Source organism: Zootoca vivipara, chromosome 1 (assembly GCF_965207765.1).
Source record: "Zootoca vivipara chromosome 1, rZooViv2.hap1.1, whole genome shotgun sequence".
Taxonomy (NCBI): Eukaryota; Metazoa; Chordata; class Lepidosauria; order Squamata; family Lacertidae; genus Zootoca; species Zootoca vivipara.
In genome coordinates, this window is record NC_142582.1 from 89,553,375 (window position 1) to 89,575,310 (window position 21,936).

General features: G+C 43.8%; 1 protein-coding gene across 3 annotated transcripts in view; it reads left to right on the top strand.

Annotated features, from left to right (window-relative positions):
- Nucleotides 1-9,901: 9,901 nt before the first annotated feature.
- PCNX1 (pecanex 1) overlaps nt 9,902-21,936 on the top strand; it is an 84,115-nt gene continuing 72,080 nt past the window's right edge. For all 3 annotated transcript variants that reach the window (XM_088669970.1, XM_088669973.1, XM_088669978.1), the window contains exon 1: nt 9,902-10,242. In XM_088669970.1, the coding sequence (XP_088526096.1) occupies nt 10,090-10,242 (153 nt within the window). In that variant the 5' untranslated portion in view covers nt 9,902-10,089. The remainder of the gene's footprint in view (nt 10,243-21,936) is intronic.

Consider the following 21,936-nt stretch of genomic DNA (forward strand, 5'->3'; position numbering starts at 1 on the left):
CCACCATTCCTCCTCTGACAATTCTGCATGGGTTGTGTTCCACTTACCTTTATTCAGAGTGGACACGCTGCAATTAATAACCATGGTTAACATGTCTCTTAAAACACAAATTACTCATTCCTTGATGCATGTATTGGAATGTAAATTGAATGCAAGAAGGGGCTGTTGCTGTGGGATCCAGCACCCAACTCTGGATTCCACAAAAAGTGTCCTTTATCCTTTTAAAAGACACCCTAATCTTGGAGATAGTTCAGTGATTTGTATGCTATATGGTAGTCATCTGCTCTGGAGACTCTCAATGAGCCTAATATGGATCCCTGGACTTATGCATGCTAACCAAGGCTTATGAACTTCAAAGTGAGGTTACAGGGAACCAGACAGAGGGGCCTTCTCGGTAGTGGCACCCACCCTGTGGAACGGCCTCCCAGCAGATGTCAAGGCAATAAGTAACTATTCTACTTTCAGAAGGCAGCTGAAGGCGGCCCTGTTTAGGGAAGTTTTTAATATTTGATGCTGTACCTACTGTTTTTAATACTCGGTTGGAAGCCACCCAGAGTGGCTGGGGAAACCCAGCCAGATGGGCGGGGTATAAATAATAAATTATTATTATTATTATTATTATTATTATTATTATTATTAAATGCTTATGTTTTTCAGCAGATTTAATCATTCTTAAGCATGGTGTAAGTCTGGAGCCAAACTGTAAGACACCAACTTTACACAATTATCTATTTAAAAAATGGGAAACTATTGCCTGCGAGAAGAGGATATTTGAAAATTATATTCCATTTTAAAAATAGAATGTAAGTGGATTAACTTACTGCTCAGGATTATAAACATCGGACTACAACAATAAAGCGGTGGTCTAATAGTCATAACAGTTATTTTTCAGTTATTCTAAATGAGCAGTTAGCATTCGCCTGCTGTCTTTTTAAATATGGAAATACCAGCTGAAGTTGTTTGCACTGTTAATTAAGGTTGCTATGCAATTATATGACTCTTCTAAGCTCCCCCCCCCCAATAAACGTGAGTTTTATGTTTGCCTAGCAACTAAAATCCAACATAGTCTGTTATCCCTTTTACCTTCTACATGTTTCTAACTACTGATAGATTCTATTAGGGAATTTATTTCACCCCATTCTAGTTAAGACATAGTCTATAGCAGCTTTTGATAGCAAAATAATCACATAACAGTATTTTCTGCATAGGTTTAGTCATATATTCCAGTTTAGATGGAATAATGAAATAAATTTATAGTTACACTAGTTAACCCTCCGACGCATTGCTGTGGGTTATCCCTGTGGCTGCCCCTATCCTGTGACGATCCATGACGTGTTGCTGTGCCTGACTCAGGGTCATAGCTGTCAAGTTCTCCCTTTTTTAAAAGGGAAATTCCCTTGTGCTGAATAGGCTTCCTCGCGAGAAAAGGAAAAACTTGACAGCTATGCTGCTCAGGGTCAATGTTTCCCAGCAAAATAAAAAAATTCCTTCAGTAGCACCTTAAAGACCAACTAAGTTTATATTTTGGTATGAGCTTTGGAAAGGGGGAGGATGTGTCCGTTTTCCCCTGGACTATGTGTCCCCCCCCCCGATTGTGTCTCATCCCTGTGTTTACTCCCATCCTGTAGCGACCCATGAGGTATCCTGTCCCCCTCCCCCCACCCTGTGGCTCTCCCCACCCTACATCAGCCCATGACCTATTTGGGCCCCTGCTCCTCCCAAAAAATAATAAGCCAGGGATCCAGTGGATCATTAGTAATATTACTCAAGCTTGATGACAACTGCTCACACAGCAATTAATTTCCCCTCACCGAGAAGGGTGGAAATGTAAAAATGTTATTTGCTGGATTAAGCCCTTTACCCATAAATCATGGATTTGTAAACTATTCCTGTGTGGATGTTACATACTGAGTAGTCACAGGTTTGTTGCTTGCCCAATCTGTCTTTTCTTCAACTTTGCTTTCAAGAAGATAAGTGCCACAACATGACATTTCCAGTAACCTTTCAGAATTCATTTTTGGCTGTTGTTCTCAGTGGAAGAGGAAATCTTCTAACCAGCAGGAGTTTTCATTAATTGGCTATTCTAGTCTTAAAGGACCTCAATTAACCCAGTAGAAGACTGAAACTCTGTGTGTGAAGACATGTAGAGGAAAGAAAACAGTTGACAGGTAGCTGCATAAAGGGCTAATCCTTTGCACTCCTGGTAGCGAGCAACATGACATTTTGATCTGTTCAGCCCTGCAGTGAGTTCCGCCAGTGCTCATCCAAGCTGTTTGTCAGTGTGCTGGATCAACATGTAATTCCACTTTGGGTTCCACATTTCCCCTGCATCTTTGTATTGTTACTGGCCACCCCAATCTTTGCCGAGCGGTGCATGAGATTCCAAGGCAGGCATAGGTAAACTCGCCCCTTCAGATTATGGTTACCAGATTTTTTTCAAGGAATCCGGGGACACTTTATTTATTTAAAATTTCATGCTTTATTATTTTAGGAAAGGGTTGCCCAGAATTCTTGACCTTTTTTGGGGGGGGCAAAGTTGTTGGGCATGCACCTCGACACAAGGCAGGCGGAGAAGCCCATCTACAAACACACAAACGCCCCCCCAAAAGAGGCTGGGGGGGGGGAGAGAGATTGAGTAAAGGCGCTCACTGGTCTTGGGAAAACACGCACTAAAACACACACACACAAGGCTCCTTCTCTCTCTCTCTCTCGCAACGCAGCACAACTCTTTTATAGGCTTCTCCTCTTCTTCACCGCCTCAGTGCATCGCTCCCCCCCCCAGCTCGGGTGCGCAGAGCCCGCAGCAGAAGAGCTCTGCACGATTTTGGGGCGAGCGTTCATCAAGGAAGCGAGCCAGAAGGAAGCTCTCTGCCTCCTGCCTCAGTTTAAATAGCCCCCCCCCCCAAACCAGTGGATTGGCTGGCTGGAACTTTGATGTGGCTGGGACCTCCAGTGCTGCTTGCTGCCATTGCACCCACCATGTTGCCTCGCCAAAAGTCCCCAGGCATAAATCAGGGGACAATCTGGGGAGTTGGAGTCCCAAAAGATCTGGAGGGCCAGGTTTGCCTATGTCTGTTCCAAGGGGGTCTTGGACTCAACCAGAGTCTGTGTTCCTTTGGGGAAAAGGAGGCATGGTGGAGTCTGCAGTGTCTATGAAATATGATTTAAAAAAATAGAAAAATTCCTTCCAGGAGCACCTTAGAGACCTACTAAGTTTGTCATTGCATGCACACTTCTTCAAATATGATATATGATTTATTTACACCGGAAGCTTTCAATGGAGAGAGATTTCACAGCATTCACATCTCATGAAGAGTCCATCCTTCAAAGCAGCCTAGCGTTGAATTCCCAGACATCTCTGTGCCTCTCTCCCAGCCTTCCTTCAGTCAGCCCACTAAGATGGTTCTGGCCTTCACAGCAGCTCATCAAGTTCCTCTCCTTATTTCCCAACCTCTACATTTCAAAAGGACACATTTTTCATGCCTCCTGTAACTCACCACCCCAACTCTGCCAGAGTTCAGCTAGAGGGTCAATGACTGACCATTGTCCAGTAATAACACCTTGATGGCCCTTCTCCCCAGGAATTTCCTGGTTTGGCATGCATAAATCTAATGTCCAGCATCTTCCCTCCAAATATTATCTAAATTCTACAATGTATTAATTTCTAACATTCTCTAACTCTAGCAGTTGTGGGTGGTCTTGCACCCCCAAACTCTGTTACCACAGATCTGGAAACAGTATTAAGGTGTTTGTAGCTCATCAAAACACAGTTACATACACAGTAGTGGCTGGCATCTATTGAACCTGGCAGGGCTGCTAAGAAAACAAGGGGGTATGGCCATGAGACCACAGGGGTATGGTCACTTGTTCTGGCGTGCTTCCCACCAACCCTCTTGCATTTTTAAAAATATATATATACATTATAGATACTGTGAACACTTTTACCCTCACCAATATCCTGTAAAGTAAATCATGGTGCATTTTTCGCAAAATAACAATAAAAAAGAACAGCAGCAGAACCTTGAAAACCAATGAATTGATTGTGGCATAAGATTTATTGGGCTACAGTCCACTAGCTCCATCATTCTTGGAAATCAATGAAAACATATGTAATAATACTGTTGAGAGTGGGGGGGAATTCTATTGAAGTAGCCAGGCTAGCTTATTCCTAAAGGTAAAGGTAAAGGGGCCCCTGACCATCAGGTCCAGTCGTGTCCGACTCTGGGGTTGCGGCGCTCATCTCGCTCTATAGGCCGAGGGAGCCGGCGTTTGTCCGCAGACAGCTTCCGGGTCATGTGGCCAGCATGACAAAGCTGCTTCTGGCGAACCAGAGCAGCGCACGGAAACGCCGTTTACCTTCCTGCCAGAGCGGTCCCTATTTATCTGCTTGCACTTTGATGTGCTTTCGAACTGCTAGGTGGGCAGGATCTGGGACCGAGCAACGGGAGCTCACCCCGTTGCGGGGATTCGAACCGCCGACCTTCTAATCAGCAAGTCCTAGGCTCTGTGGTTTAACCCACAGCGCCACCTGGGTCCCCAGCTTATTCCTAATGGCCCCAATTACTGGGTCGTGGTGAGAAAGACAAAGCCCAGACTAGTGTGTAAGAGAACTGGGCTAGAAGGCGGCAGAAGTCTGAGAGTGAGAGCCATGCTTGATTACTGCTTGAATCCAAGGCTGTGGCAAGACTTTCTGAGGTGTTAATGCTGTGAGCCCCTCCACTGTTGGCTCAGGTGTATATACATGTAAATAAACCATATATCATAAAGACATCACAGTCTCCACTGCCCCTCATTCCAAGGAAACCGGACCTTGAGTAAAGCGCTTGGAACCCCTGGAATCTTGGACTGCTCAAAGATTCGAGTGGCATGCAACAATACATTTGCCAGCCTTTAAAGCACTGCTCCCCCCAACCCCTGCTGTAAGCACAATTAACTGGCTACCTCTTTGTGTGAAAGCATACCAGAGTAATATGCCCAATACTGCCAAATAAGCCTGTGACAGTGAGGAGGAATTTTAAATTAGGTCTCCAGATCTTCTGGTGCAGCTGCCTAAAAAAAGAGAGATGTAAATGCAAGACTTTTGCCAATTGCCTTAAGGAGAAGGAAAATGTGCTGACATTATTAGGAATTATGAGCTTCAGAAATAAATGACGTTAGTATGCAAAGGGTGCACCTTTTTCACCAATATGTAGTAGTAGTTTTTATTACGGCCATTGGCCCATATCAAAACAACAATAACAACAATACATCATGTAATCATTTACCGGTACAATTTGAACAATTTTCCGATTTAAAACGGGTTTTTCACCAATACTGTATGGTCTCTGTTTGTTTTTAATTGGATGATTCCACAACTGCCACTACTGGCCAAAACGAAATAGGCTTCCCAGCATAAAGTTTTGCTGCTTCAGGATTAGCAAACACATTTTCAAAAGACACAATGTAAGTCCTCCAAATATCCCCATTCATAAAAGCAAATTGTCTTAGGGGGGAAAAACATTTGATTTTACAAACAAGACACTTGCAGTGTGTCCAGTGGGGGTCACTCATTCAGAAAGGCAGTAAGAGAAAAACAAGCAAATGGGGAACAAACACTTTTGAGGCTGGCTGCATAGGTGTGGTCTTCCAAGGAAACAGTTCTGAGCATCCTCAGAACACATGTCAAATTGGCTCCTGGGTCTACCTACTAACAGACTTGGTAAGGTTAGAATCCACGGCTGGATTGTCAGCACGGCAGCAGGAGGGAGGGGGAAAGTGCTCAACCAGAGCTAAGAGCCAGTAGCTCTGATAAGATTTTTTTTAAAAAATACAGATCACATAGTTTTTCTGCCTGGAGACAGATGGGTGGGACATCCTGGCTATAGCAATACTCTTGAATTGAGATTGGCTGAGTGGTGCAGAGAGCTGATAGGCCATAGCATGGGAGACTGACAGAAATAGCCCCTCTCAGTTAAAATGGATTACAGAAGGATGCGTGGGATAAGAGTATAGCTTTGAAATCATTTGCGGGGAGGGGACAAAAAGAATTTTACTTGGTAGGGCTGAGCCCTGTTTTTTTTAAAAAAAACAAACATATTTTTATTAAAGATTTCTTGGTTTACAAAAGTATGTGCAATGTCTCTTTTTTCAAGTTACATTTTCTACAGATCAGTTTCATTTGTTGAGACATTAGTGTTACATTAGGAAGAAAAGGGGGAAAGAGGTGATGAGTGGGGTTGGTGGTTGCGTGGCAATGCTTCTATTCTACTTTGTGTGTGTGTGGTTTTGTGTCAGCGTCACTTGTGCGGGTTCTCTTTACTATTTGCTTGTGTTTCTTTGGTGGTGAGAGAAGTTGGGGTTGGCCTAGGGCAGGCATCCTCAAACTGCGGCCCTCCAGATGTTTTGGGCTACAACTCCCATGATCCCTAGCTAACAGGACCAGTGGTTGGGGAAGATGGGAATTGTAGTCCAAAACATCTGGAGGGCCGAAGTTTGGGAATGCCTGGCCTAGGGTGTGGTTGTTTGTTTGTGAATGGCTGTGGTGAACTTTGTTTTCATGTGTGAGTGGCTGTTTTTGGATCAGGGTAGCCATATTGATTCGTTGGCTGTTGGCAAATTCTTGTCTTTGTCTTGTTGGGCTGTGATGTGATAAAGGGGAGCCATACTGGGGTGAAGGCATCTTCTCCTATTTGTCCCCATGTTAGTTTCAGTTTATTGGTTAGTTTTTCTAATAAGGCTGTTTCCCATACTATTTGATACCATGTGCTGAGCCCTGGTTGTCTTACCATACCAGTGCCCACAAGTACTTCCTGCATTTAAGGGTGTGTGTGTCCCTGCCTCTCCTATATATTTCCTAGGGAAATTAGAACTCATGTAACAAACAGCGAGTGTAGTGACTAAGAGGCTGAGCAATGAACAAGGAATTTAGTAGTCTCACTATCCCCTCTTGCATGAAAACTCAGCAGCTGCCCTTAGGCAAACCACTTTCTCTGCTCCTCAGCTTGTCATCTGCAATATGGAGATAATAATACTGACCTACCTTACTGGGCTATTGTAGTAATTACAATATAATTTATGTGAAGTACTCGGAACACACACATATATGCTAAGTATTATTAACCAATGGTATACTAACAACAGGACTTGCATCAATTACATTATCCCCCAGCTGAAGTGCATCAGCTGTTAAAGTTGCTGGGGCCCCTTACAGGTGAGACGCCTGAGGTAATTATCCACCTCATTGCCCGCCCGCCCACCCACAAAGCTTGCCAAAGTGACATACAGTATGCTTAAAAGAAATGCAAATGAATGATTTATGGCTCCCGAACTTGGTGATACAGTCTAGGTTCAAAGCTCTTCCTCCAAGAAGTAAGGAGCAGAAGGGACTAAAGATGGATTCAGGCTGTTAGCAAAGGTGCCAGAGTAACTCACAGAAACCATTGATCTTTGTTGCAAACATGCTTCCTTATAGGAATAACGCACTTGAGCTGGTCTACTGAGGGTATTCCCTTACCTGAGCTTTTGCCCATCGGTACACTGTCCCAACACTTAACAATTACCGTACTTCTATAACAGGAAACTCTGTCCCGTTATCATTTGCACCAGGCATAAACATTCCTCTTCTCCCAGGCCTTTGGCTAATTAGGCAACCTATAGCCTAATGTGTATAGATAGTCTAACCACTGAGCCTAGGGCTTGCCGATCAGAAGGTTGGTGGTTCGAATCCCTGCGATGGGGTGAGCTCCCATTGCTCGGTCCCAGCTCCTGCCAACCTAGCAGTTCGAAAGCACGTCCAAGTGTGAGTAGATACATAGGTACCGCTACAGCGGGAAGGTAAACGGCGTTTCCGTGCACTGCTCTGGTTCGCCAGAAGCAGCTTAGTTATGCTGGCCACAAGACCCGGAAGCTGTACGCCTGCTCCCTCGGCCAGTAAAGCGAGATGAGCGCCGCAACCCCAGTCGTCCGTGGCGACTTTATTTATTTATACCCCATCCATCTGGCTGGGTTTCCCCTGCCACTCTGGGCGGCTTCCAACAAATACCAAAATACATTAAAATATCACAGATTAAAAACTTCCCTAAACAGGGCTGCCTGTTTTATAGCAGCCCTTTATAGCCTTTTAAAATTTACCTTTATAGTCTTTTAAAATGTGTTGGGGCAGGGAGTGTTATCATTTTGTTTGTTGCTACGGTATGTCTTTTTATAATGCAAACTGCCCTGTGATCCTTGGACGAAGGGTGGTATAGAAAGTTAATAAATAATAATAAATCCTGTTTGCATCAAGCTGCTATTTGTAGGATATTGTCCCTACATCCTCCTAGCATGGTGATCCTTGATTAAAGGACTATACAGGAGTAAGCAACCCTTGTCACAAAATGGACTACCCCTCTCATCATCCAGGCTAGCTGGGGCAGATGGGATTTGGACTCCACGCACAGCTACCCCATCCCTGAAAAAAAAAGTAATTGAGATACGTAGGAATGCACTGGCACGCAGATGCCCGAGGCTGGAAGACAGCCAGAGATTTAGGAGTAAGATGTGGCTCACCGCCCCGAAGCCACAGAAGGAAGTTTCGAAAGGCTCATCAGTCACTGCCGGGAAGAGCAGCAGCAGCTCAGCGGCCGGACTTTTCAGCGGGACAACCAGGAACAAGTGTACGGAGGGCAGCCCTGTCGCCATGGCAACAGAGACGCTTCCCTGTGTTCTCGCAGAAGCACGCAACCTCGCGAGATGAGGGAGTGAGGCTTCGGGCGTCTACAGCCGCTCTCCGAAGATTTAACAGAGTTCGTTGATTCTTTTTAGTCTGATGAATCCAGTGGAAACCCATGTTAGTCGTCTTCAAAAAAATAAAAATCTGCAGGCTTCGGAATCATCCCCCTTCGGGGGGGCTGGGGAAAGGGGGTGTCTCTGCAAGGGACACTTTCTGCACAGGTGTAAAATCAACAGGGGATGTACCCTCAGAAGCTCCGTTTTGCAGCCTCCGGGGAGATATGGGGCTGCAATCCCAACCGTCTGTTGGGATTGTAGCCCCACCTCTCCCAGCTTCTGGATCTGCCTCAACTAAGGAGTGACTATGAAAGTGCAGTTTTACCCATCACACTACTGTACAACCCTCAGCGTTGGCAGCTGAAACTCTGCGGTTGCACTGATCAAAAGACCCGTTTCAGCGGCCCATGCGTCCGAGGTGGGCGGCTTGTGTCTCCGGGAAACTAGGCTGCAATCCTAACACATTTTACTCCTAAATCTCATTGGATTCAACAGAACTTGTTGCGGAATAGATATTGTTAGGATCGCAGCCGTGTGTGTGTCTTCCGTATTTCGACCCCAACTTTGGGGCAAAGCGGCAAAATAATTAAAAGCAAAAAAAAAAAAAAAATATGGCCGAAACTCAAATCATTGTTTTATTTGAAAAATAAGAAGAGGACATTCCTCTGGGAGGTATTCGCTTGGCGGCCTTTCTCTGGTAGGAACTTCTGTCGTCAGTCTCACGGCTGAAACCTTTCCCAGCTTCAACCCGCCACCACTGCTGTGCATCGGGGCCAACAACAACTGAAACGTAGGGGAAAAATACAACGCGGGCTCCGTGCTGCCAACCCAGGGCCGAAAGGAGCGACGTCTGTAATGCCTGCGCTTCTGGGTGCTTTGTCGAGCAGATCCCTGGCTTGTGGGGGGGGGGGGTGTCCCTCCAGCCGCTCACCTGCTTCGCTTGGGGGAGAGCTAGAGAACGCGCTGAGCCGCCGGGGCGCCGCTCTTCGCCTCGGCATCTCCTCGTCTCCGCACCGAGGGAGCGGCAGAGCCAGCAAAACGCGCGCAGGAGGGCGGGGGTGGGGGTGGGGGTGTCTGCGGCCTTGCCGCGAGCGCCGCAAGGGCCGCCGGTCCATCGGCAGCCGAGCGGCGGGTGCGCGCGCGCGCGACCCCGGGGCCCGGACGTAAGATGGCGGCGGCGTTGGCGGGGGGTGGGGGGAGGAGGAGAAGGCGGAGGAGGGGGTGGCGGCTCCTGTGGCTGTCGCGAGGCTCGGGCTGTGGAAGCGGCGGACAGTTGTGCCCGGTCTCGCAGGGCGGATAGAGCGAGCGGGGGCTCGGGCCTGGCGGGACCCGGGCCAGGGCGCCATGGGCTCCCAGGTGCTGCAGATTCTGCGCCAGGGGGTGTGGGCGGCTCTGAGCGGCGGCTGGTACCAGGACCCGCACCAGGGCGCCGGGGTCAACGCGCTGCACCTCTACCTGTGGCTCTTCCTGCTCGGCTTCCCCTTCACGCTGTACATGGTGAGTGAGGGGCCCGGCCTAACTCTCTCTTGCCCGCCGCCGCGAGGACGACGAGGCTCTCCTCGGTCCCTGCCTCTTCCATTCAGGGGGTCTCCCTTCCCAGCCGGACTGCGCTGGCTAGCTGCCGCCCGACCCCCTCAGACGCCCTCTCCCCTTCACCCCACGTTTCCACTTTATTTTCGAGGCTTTTTATCCGAGGCGGAGGGTGGCTCTGTTCCACAGGTACCGCTGCCAGTCCGTTCAGATGGAGCGCTTGCATCTGGCGCGCCTGGAAATGTGAAATCGGCCGAACGGGGAGGCTGCTTCTCCTGCCACTTAAAAACGTAAACAGAAAATGAGTAATGGAAATGTGACATCTGGCCCGTCGGGTGTAATGGCTCTTTGGTGGTTCCTCTCCCTTTTTTTTTGCTTTCTGTTTTAATATACTGTGAGGGTTGGTCGGCTGGTTTGGGGCCGCTTCATACGCAACAGAATTTATGCACAAAAAGTGCTTTGTGTAAGTGTCGAGGTGATGCTCCGTCTCTTGTGTAAATAGTAGTGGGTGGCAGTTTTACACGTGGGATCTCATGCTGTGTCTGTCTTGTGCCCTCTGAATCCTCTACTGGCTGCAGCTTCTCAACATGTGTACACTGCCCTGCACGCAGCAGCAGTGAAAGGCCTGTGCATAAATCACAACATTGCACATCTTTGCTGTGATCGTTATCGTTCGTTGTGGTCCCTAAAAGTACAGAAACAGCTGGAAGGGAAATGTTACTGCTAATGTTGCAATATATATCTGTGTGGTCGGGTAGAAGATGTTCTCTCTTGCACAGAAAATACCACCACTGGAGTTCCGATAAATACCCAAAGGTTCAGGCCCTGGCTACTCTTTTTCTCTTTGGTTGTGCTGATGTCTGTTGCTAAGTTTAACTTGTATAAATGTAAGTTAAAAGGCTGAAGTATAGAATGCCTTGCGTGGAATGTTGCCCTGGTAAGTATAGGAACACTTGTCTTTCTTCTAATGTGGAGGGTCAGCACTTAACTACTGGGATAGGACAAAGATTGCACACAATTATGAAAAGCTACGGCACTTTCTGCTACCGGTAGTATGATTTAAATTTGGAGCCATAACCTTTCAGATGTTTTTGGATTGCAACTCTTAGCCAATGGTCAAGGATGATGGGAATCATACTTGAGCATTATCTGGAGGGCCACAGCTTTCCCTTGTATACTGTAAGTTAATATGTGGGATGAATTAAGTGGGATAGCAGTGAATCAAATTCTCTTGCCATTTGATATTATATTTGTTGTTGTTTAGTCGTTTAGTCGTGTCCGACTCTTCGTGACCCCATGGACCATAGCACGCCAGGCACTCCTGTCTTGCACTGCCTCCCGCAGTTTGGTCAAACTCATGTTTGTAGCTTCGAGAACACTGTCCAACCATCTCGTCCTCTGTCATCCCCTTCTCCTTGTGCCCTCATATTAAATTACTGTTAACTTGGGTCCAGTCATAATAGCTTGTAGGTTATCTGTTCAGTGTCTGTCAAATCCATGGATGTGCAATAAATTTGACAAGTACAGAGTTTGAGACTTTCCTGCCCAGTCCTGGCCCAACCCCCTTTGTCCCTTTATTCTACCTTAAGGCACCTGCCTCCATGGTATATGTTGGTAGCATGCAGGATGTTTCTGAGAATCTTTTTTTCTAAATGCTTGCCTGCTGACATAATGACACTAACATTCTGGTGCCACTTTTGGTAATATAGTTTTCAGGATCCAAAACGATTAACAGAGTGTTATGGAGTAGAATGGGGAAATGGGCACCTCTAGTTAGGGCATTCATATAGTGATATTATTTCACCTCCACTTCCATCAATGACTTTATTTTGCCTACTATGCATGAGAATAATTTTTTTGTCAGTGTGGTGTTGCTGTGGCAACCAGACACTGATCACATTTCATTCCTGGTAAATTCAAGTAAACAGACAATACAAGGCAAAAGCTGACTTGTAAAAGATGTATGTGGTTCATCAAATGAGACTCCAGGGAGAACCCTGCATGAGCTTGCAACTATAGGAGTGAAGAGCTCAGTGCAAGCGTCTACTTGTTTCATTAGCAATTACTGCAGTTTGACAGGAGAGTAAACTCCTTGCAATTAAAAAAGTATTGGGAAAGGCTCATAGCTATGGTTACATTTCTGAACTTCAGTCTTCTTGGCTTATTTCTTGTTATCACGCGTGTGGGGGAAGCTTTATCACATGATTGAAAGCAATATATTATTGGCAAGGAAATGGAAGACAGTGACAGCTCATGGCTTTCTATCCGAAGCTGTAACGTGTAATAGATGAGCAATCATAGTTTGCTTATGACTAAACATTTTCTAGCAAAAGCCATTTCTGAAAGTTGCCTTATCAGGCAAGTTGTCTTTCTGAAGGATAACCAAGTGTAACTGGAATCCAGTGCTCTTTTGTTTCTCTGGTAATACTAGAGACCATTAGAAATCAATCTGGCATATTTGGAATATGTTTTGGGTTGATTTATACAGAATTTGATACATGTATTTGCCTCAATATGTGCCCACTTGCAGTTAACTTGTGCCTGTTGTGTGTCTACATCTAAAAACTTTGTAGTAGTGTAGTCAATGTGGGAAGGCTAGATGAGTGATACAAACATGCTGAAGCAATTGCACAACTGTTTTGTCAACCTTTGTACTTATCTCCTCAAGACACAGGCTCACTCTGTGGTTGTGAGGGTTTACTGGTGTTGGGTGATCCTTAAGGAACTTTTGTGTGGCCTTCACACTCTTCTTAGCACCTCTCAGACTTAATGCTTCTTTAAAATGTGTCTTTCTAGTTCTAATGGAGAGAAGCATGAACTTCTAGGGTGGCATTTTGAAAGGCCTAATTAAGGGGGAAAGGAAGAACTCCTCTAAATGTGCTGTGTTTCTAAATCCCACAGTTTCAGTGTGGTCATGGTTTAAGGGATGATATCATGAGCACGAGCATTTTGCAGTGACAGGGTTTGGATTTATTTATTTTAGCCTTTTATATAGCAAGAAGACATGTATCAGCTGTTGCTGGCTCATTGCCTACTTTGTACATGCAAATTGTTCTTGGTGCCTCAGTAGGAAATGCAAAAGATGTTGTCCACCCTTCTCTTAAAACCTATTGTACATCGTTGGAGAATGCTAACCCAAGCTACTGTGACAGTAAGAAGCTGCGTTACACCATTAGATCATTGGTCTGTCTAGCACAGTGGCTCTCCAGGGGTTCATATAGGGGTCTCTCCCAGCAAAGCATGTGTTCTACCCCTGAGCTTCAGCACACTGCCCTGAACTAGAGTCTGCATGGGTAGTAGTTTGTAAAGGCCTGCTTTGCCAGGAGAAAAATATTCAAGGCGATGGAATCGAGTTGACATTTCAGAGCTGTTGCTGGAGCAATGACTGTTTTAGAAGCCTCTGTCTTCAGATGCGTAAGAATAATTATTGTTAGTCTCTTGTGCTTACAAATAAGGAAAAAGCAGGAAAATGATAATCTATTAGATTCTTTGGGGGGAAATAATTGTTGAATAGCCTTGGATGATAACAGGAAATATATAGATATAGATCAAATTAGTTGTAAGTTAAATGGTTTGAATCATTCTTGTCTGTTTTAACTTTTTCATATTTTGCCATGTGTGTAGTCTAGACATATTTTAAATAGAACCACTGTGGTCATCTCATTCCTTACTTTTTGAAGTGCTGTTTACTGTAGGCATTCTGGAGCTGTGCCATTGAAGCAGTTGCACAATACAGAAATATTTACAGCACATTTTTGAGGTAACTGGAGTCCTTTAGGATGTGGTTTGTGACTGTGTACAGGATTGGTTAGCTTCAAAATTACAGTTTCTCATTTTTCAAGCACATTTCAGGGTCAGTCCCCCTGCCCCAGTTGGCACAGTGGCATAGACCAATAGCAAGGGTTGGTGTGGGTTTCTTACAGCCCAAGCTCTGCCTTATTTTTAATAGACCTCTCCCACTATGATTGACATTTTTAGCCATGCCTGTCTTTTGCAGTAAAGCCCTACTGTGTTGCTTATTGAGAGGCAGAATGAATGGGGCTAACTGCTGTACATGGGTGTGGCTATGTTGGCTGTTGCATAAGAAATACAGTATCCAGATGTGTGCCAGGAAGTATTTCACCATTGTTGGTGTTTCAATTTGAGTCCTAAGCTTAACTATTTTTTCTTTCAAAAAGGGAGTTGTAGGGGGCAACCCTTTAACTAGAAAGAACAGTAGTAGGAACAATTTACAGAATTCAGTGCGCTCACCTGAAGTTTAGCTCACTTTGATTTGATTTGATTTAATATTTGCATTCCACTTTTCCAACAACAAATTTTGCGCTCAAAGTAATCACAATAGCAGGAGGAAAAACAGACTTCCACAATTGGGTGTAGATTCTGTTAAAAATAATAATAAATAGATTCTGTTAATAATATGAAAAGCCTGAAAAACTGTACAAAGGTGACTGTAGATTTTTATACTTGATTGAAGAGCTTTGTCTGCATTATGAATTGACTGTGTGTCAATGATGAATAGAATCTTACCTGTGTCCTAGTAGCAGTTCCTATTCTGCAAATATGTGGGAACCAGTATACTGCTGTCAGCAGTTGTATAGCTGCATTGTACAGGTTACTTTGCTTCAAAGAATGACAAACGTTCCTGTAGAGTCATAATGTCACATATGGAGATGTATTGGTACAGAAATTCTTAATTAATCTCTAACTTGGCTGTCTTTGTTGCCGTGTGCAGGCTGGAGCAATTCTCAGCTTGTGTCCTCCCTTGTTCCCCCACCCACCCCACCTGCTCATTTGCTACCGGTGGTCTTCCATATGAAGCAAAATATGTGTGTGTATATATAGTGAGCCTGTTTTGTTTTGTTGGTTTGGGGTTTTTGTTGTCGTTGTTTTGCTTAGGGCTTTTTATGTGCCTTTACATAAGTGCACAAAATGCTGCATTAGTTCTGTACATTTCTGTAAGTCTAAAAAAGTTTTTGAAAGGACTATATTTGGAAGTGGCAGAAAAGCAGAACTCTTGTCAACAGAGTGCTAAAAGGAAATTGCATCATGAAAGCCTGGAGATACATTATCGGTGTAGGGATAGATATCTGCTATGCTAACATAAGGTTTGCTTTGAGTTCTGCCACACAAAGAAATGCTCAGACCCTTAATGGCATGTTAAAGCTTCTCCAAACTGTCTTATAAAAAGCCTAATAAATAACTCTGATATTTAGCACACACAAATGTGTTATGTTTAGAAATGCTGGTTGTCTTTTCCCTCCCCCATTGTCCATTTCACATCAGCTGTTGACTTGTTCCCAGGCTACACAGACATAATGATGTAAACATACACACACACACACACACACAGAGAGAGAGAGAGAGAGAGAGAGAGAGAGAGAATTCAGTTTACAGTACTTTAAATTTGGATGCAGACAGAGGAAGGGAGTTGGCAGGGCATGAGAGGAAATTGTGGTGTAAAACTGGGAAAGAATAAAAATGTGTAGGGAAGGTAGAAGATCTCTATTAATGCAGAATTTAATCTGCAGGTTTAAATGGCTGAAGTGGCAAACCGAAAATAAGAGTCTTTTGGGGACAGCCATCTTTTCCCCTTAAGAATGTCCCTGGGAATGATGCTGCGTTATGACATGGGGTCATTCCCAAGGGCATTCTGTTCCAGGAACGTGGCTGGAGCAGCTGCACCACTGCTTGAAGCAACAGCAAGGCTTTTATTAAAGTGAGAAGAGAGATCTCTTGGTGTATTTAAGGCAGACTTCCCCAGCCAGGTGTTTTGGATCCCAGCCAGCATGGTCAGTGATCAGGGCTGATGGGAGTTGAACTCTGGAGGACACCAGGTTGGGGAAGGCTGATTTCAGGGTAACATCATAAGATTAAGAATTCACCCTAAATTGCCAATTACTCCTTCCAGTTTTGAAAGGGATATTCAGTCCAGCACTTGTAAAAAAAAAAAGCGCTTTATGTTTGTTTTTGCTGTATAATTCAAATTGCTAGGTGTTTCTGATAGAAAAGTGTGGTACAAATAAAATAACAGTAAAAGTACAGTACGAATGCATCTTGCATGGGGTTATGTTCTGGGGATGGTTTGTATATGCAAAAATGCTTATACTTAAATCATCCCTGTGTGAACATTGTTACCTTTCTGTAGCCAGTGCTGCAATTGGACCTTGCAACCCCCCCGTACCAAGCAAAGAAGACATCTCACAAGAGCATCCCAAAGCGCAGTAAGCAAGGCAAAACTTAGAGCAAAAGAGCTTTGAAACTCTCTGCATTCCATGCATTTAATATGTGTGATTCCAAACAACTGGCCTTCAACCACGTAAGGTTGAAATCACATTAAATGTGTGTAAGAGAGGCGATTGTATTGTAGTAATAATAGTTGCCATTGTTCCATGGAAAGCCCTATATGCAGCTTGGTACCCAGGTATTTAAAGGACCATCTTTTCTCATGTGAAACCTGCAGTTCATCAGTTTAAAGGTTTCCTTCCCCTCTTTGGAGGTTTGATGGGTGGTGACCAAGGAGAAGGCTTGGCCTGGCTATGGAATAACTTCCCACAGATGCTTGCAGGGCACTTGCTTTGAAATTATTTGAATAAAGCTTTTTACCTGAGCATTGATACTGATTTTATTTTATATATAATAAATTGGCAACTGTTAAATCTTTAAGGTGCCATGTTTGCGGCAAAATACTAATACTGTGATCCCTTTGGAAATTGATTCTATTGTTGCTTCTGATGTTGGATTGCTGTTTGTGTTCTTATAATGTTATTTCTTTCTTGTGCTTTCTTGAGTTTTATTGATGATTTGGAATTAAATTTGGCTAAGGAATAATAAATATTGTGACAGAGGGAGAGTCTTTTAAATTTTTCCACACCAGCACATAATTTTATAAACCTGTAACACATTTTCCCTAGCTCATATTTCTTAAAACTAAATACTAAATCTGTAGTGCCCCATAGATTGGCAACCTGAATTGTGCACATTATTCCCAGTGTGCTGCTGCCATACATTTATGTCACTGTGTTAAGATAGTGGTAGCTTTATTTCCAGTTGTGTTCCTAGTACTGTACGACGTTTGCCTTTTTACCTCCTCAGCATATTTAGCTGGTGTCTTTAGTGAACTGTTCACTCTTGACCCAAAGATCTTACTTGAGTAGCCATAACCAATTCAGGCTCCAGCAACTTTTCCTTTCTTTCCCCTTTCAACTAACTCCCTCACCTTTGAAAGATTTCTTTTTCTTCAAAGAAGAAACTATTTAACTATGTTACTATGTTGAATGTCCAGACAATTTTCTTTTCACATATATGTTGAATTTGATACTGTCATGGGCCACTGTTGATCTGTATAAAACCCATCTCTAATCAGGTGCTGATGAGTATTAAACTGGGTCAACACCCCTCTTGTCAGGTCTATGACAAACGCTTTTTCTCGAAGGTAAACTCTAAGGGGTCTCTGATATACAGTGTTCCAAAAATAATTTAAAAAACAGAGATCAAACATTCAATTCTTAGACTCTGGGCTGAATAAATATTTTGGATTCCTAAGCATCCTGGCAACGACATACATGGGCTTTAAAAAAATTCCGTGGCAACTTCGGTTTGACAACTTCAGTTTTGTTTATGAGCACTCTGAGGAACCTTTACTGTGTTGATTTGCATAATTAAAGGAGTTGCTGCATTTAAGTAGATATCTCTCGGGGGGGGGGGGGTGTTGAGGCAATTGGGTATTGCAGTGTTGTTTTCATCACCATGGTGCTTTAGGGCGGGGAGCGCTCAAACTTGATCCAGTCTGGCAAGGTAAAGATGTTTCAATAAGTTACATGGGGGCAGTCCTCCCAAGTCAGTGAAAGGGTTAATATGCAGGGGAATCTAGAACTCAGAGCATTAAATTACTGGTGTGGTAAAGAGGTTGAATTATTAGTTATACATTTTAAAATGAAGTTTTAAGTCAAGGTACTCTTTGTGAATGAGAGATTGATGGCTGTTGGTGAAATCTCAATACAGAACATTCATCTATTAATAATATATTTGCCAGAGCAATCTTGTTTACCAAAGAACTGATTTGCACGGCATGTTCAAAGCTTACGAGTAACTTGCATGGAAGTGCCTTTAAGCTTCACTTACTGGTGTGTCAACAGTATCCTTTTTGGAGTGATGCAATTGGAACTCTAAACCAGGGGCAGTGTTTGATTGGCAGGGCCGCTGCCGCTCAGCCTCTTCCTCCAGTCACCATTGTCGCTGCCACCGCCCTGGTGCTCCTGTGGGCCAGAAAGCGGAGTGGACAAGCTCGCTCTGCCTACCCGCTTCACGAGAAGCAGCAGCAGCAGCTGTGGTGGTGGTAGCCCCTGGGAAGGTAAGTGCAGCAACTTCTTTTTCTAGGTGGGGAGTAAGCCCGTTTCGTGCCACCACCGCCAGTCCTTTGGCGAATGAGGCAGACGGCAAACCGAGAAGGCAGCTGGGGGTGGGGGTGGGGAGGAGGACTACTTGCCCCCATTGCAGTGTGCATTGGAATTCATTTTTAAAAAAAGTCCAGCCCTCCACAAGGTCTGAGGGACAGTGGACCGGCCCCCTGTGGAAAAAGTTTTCTGACCCCTGCTCTAAACAGTCGTCTTCTTCTTTGGCGATCACTCGTAGCCGAGTAAGATTGTCTTCTATAAACACAGTTTTAACAATGAGTCCGCAAGTGACTGTGGAGGTTCATTCTGGATCCGCACGTCCTTCCACAGTGGGGACATTGGTTTCCGGGCAGGAGTTGATCATGGTGTGGATTTGCCAAGCGTGCCTTCCTCTTAGCACGTTTCTCCCTTGCATCCTGAGTTTGAGTGTCTTCAAAGCCCATGATACCTTTGGTAAAGGCTGTTCTATTCCCAGTGTGGCCACACGATAGATTTGTATAGTGTTATTATAATATTGGCAGTTTTATATTCAGTCCTTTGTCTAATGATCCCCAATAAGGGATTTTCCTCTTTTGCAGCTGTCACACACTGGGTCAACCCCGGCGTTCAAAACTCCCATTGTTCTAGGCGCGGTTTGCAACAGGGAATTTCATTAATGCGAGCAGTTTCTGAGCTTTGGGTGCAGTATTGCGCTCAAGATTTCAGATTAAAACTGCCACTGCTAGAAGGAAAGGAAGACCTTTTTTCTGCTTCCCCACTTCCAGCCACTCTCTCATGACTGGAGAAGGGAACCTTATAAGAATATTAGCAGGGCTGGCAGGAGAAGTATGGCCTTTTTTGCAATCTTCAGATGAGGACTAGACCATGTGAAAAATGAACATAAGATTTTATCTGCAGTTAATTAATTTTCAGCTTTGTATTCTTGTTATAAAAAAAGTGCGCCGGCCCTAGATACTCCATTGCGGCACCCATAACCTAAGTTTAAGGTACGATTTAGCTCCTAGCTTTCTTATCTCAGTTTCTAACACCGGTCAACCCTGAACAATTTGGTATCATCAGCAAACTTGGCTACCTCACTGCTCATCTAATGATGGATCATTTAACTGTGGAACAGTCTCCCTCGGGAGGTACAGTAGTGGACTCAACCTCCTTGTAGGTTTTTATGCAGCGGTTGGATGGCTATCTGTGATGGATGTTTTAGCTCAGTTTCCTGCAATGCATCTTCCAACTCTAGATTCTATGAGCAATTTAAAAGCACAGGTCCCAATAACAATCTCTGGGCAACTCCACATTCTCTACATCTGTAGATATGTTACATATTTCTACACCACTTGATTTTAAAAAGCCTCAAAGTGGTTTACAAAAGGTAAAACAGTGAACAGTAGTTATGTTGAACAAATTTCAGCAATGATTTTTTTCTTATTGCAACATGGACATCTTTTTATTTGCAACATAGTATTGGTTAAAAGATAATCACTGAAACCTATTCTCTCCTGTTTCTGCAAAGCATTAACATTTTTATTATTCAATTAAAATACTATTTATTATAAAGACACCTGAAGGCAGCCCTGTTTAGGGAAGTTTTTAATGTTTAATGCTGCATTGTGTTTTTAATATTTGGTGGGGAGCCGCTCAGAGTGGCTGGGGAAACCCAGCCAGGTGGGTAGGAAACAAACAAACAAACAATTCTCTTCATACCTTGCATGAATCTCCTGAATTGTCTGATTCATTTCTAGGCTTCCTAGCCTGTAAATTTGAAGGTACCTAACAGTAAATTGTGTGCTTCTATTCTCATATACTGTACAGTAAAACTTCTAGTTATGTAAACTTCGGGATGCGAAAGCAGCAAACTCGGAAGTATATTACCGGGTTTTGCCGTGCGTGCATGCGCAGAAACAGTCCTCAGGTTGCGGAAACCTCGGGATCCAATTGGACCTTCGGAACAGATCCTGTCAGTAACTGGAGGTATCGCTGTACACCTATACTGAATAAATATTCAAGGCAGTGCTCTGCAATTTTTGACTGGCTTTGCTAACCAAGCCACCAATTATGGCTGTCAGGTTCTTCCCTCCTTCCCTGTTCTGATTTGGACCACTGTCCCTGAGCAGTGGTTGAGGAAGTTCACCTGTAGAAAAGAGAGCTTGGCCCATGATCTTGGCTGTTGCTGGGCAGTACAACTTGAAGTGCTGCTGTTGAAAAATAAGCCCATCACCACCCTTCCCTAACTCAGAGCAGGAAAGGGGGGAAGCTGCTTACTATGTAGCAGAGGTAAATGTAAGTATAAAGGTGCAGATATGACCTTGGTGGAGAAACCACAATGTTTAATAGTGGCTCAGAACTCTTTAAGGGGTTTGTTATTGATAAAAAGATTTATTTGATGCACCAGTATGTGCTTGAATTTTTTATACATTCAATAGTTTTTACTGATCTTTTAAAATTCAAGAATATAGCTCATTTTAAACACAGAAATGACTGCTAGATCTGTAGAATTCTATGCCCCTTACAGAATCTGAAAAGTTTTTGTAATGATACCTTATATTTGGCTATAACACTGCAGTAGATACAGGTAGGTAGCCGTGTTGGTCTGAGTCGAAGCAAAATAAAAAAATTCCTTCAGTAGCACCTAAAAGACCAACTAAACTTAGTTGGTCTTTTAGGTGCTACTGAAGGAATTTTTTTATTTTACTGCAGTAGATCATAGTGGTCCAGATGTGTAGCCTAGAATAGGTCTGCACTAAAGCCTAATTGGGCTGCTTTGTTGAGCGAGATGAATTGTTCCAATGTTTAATGTGGCTGGGAGCTTATCCAGTCACTGCCTCTTCAGAAACCTACAAAATAAAAAGATAAAATGAGACAATCATTATATTAAAATTTCTTAAACATGTTCAGTTATGATAGCTGGATCTTCTCTTCTGTTCCACCCGCTTATTATTTAACTCTCATTGCCACTGGAATGTTTAATTGGTTATGTTTTCTTACACTTTTATTTATTGCTATATTTGTTGTGTGTGTAACAAAAAAAACCCTTTAACCTGCTGTTGATTTCAAGATTTCTGATTTGTACACATTTATTAATTGGGCTAGAGAAGTACTTTTTCAGAATAATGTGAATTTTGAAGTTTCATAACACTTAGGTACCTTTATTTAAACAGCAAACCTTGTTTAAAACATGTATATTTTAGATTTCAGGGAGGTATACAGTATGAAACCAATATAATAAATTAATAATAAGCAAGCAACACATAAAATATTTGGCTGATATGCTAAT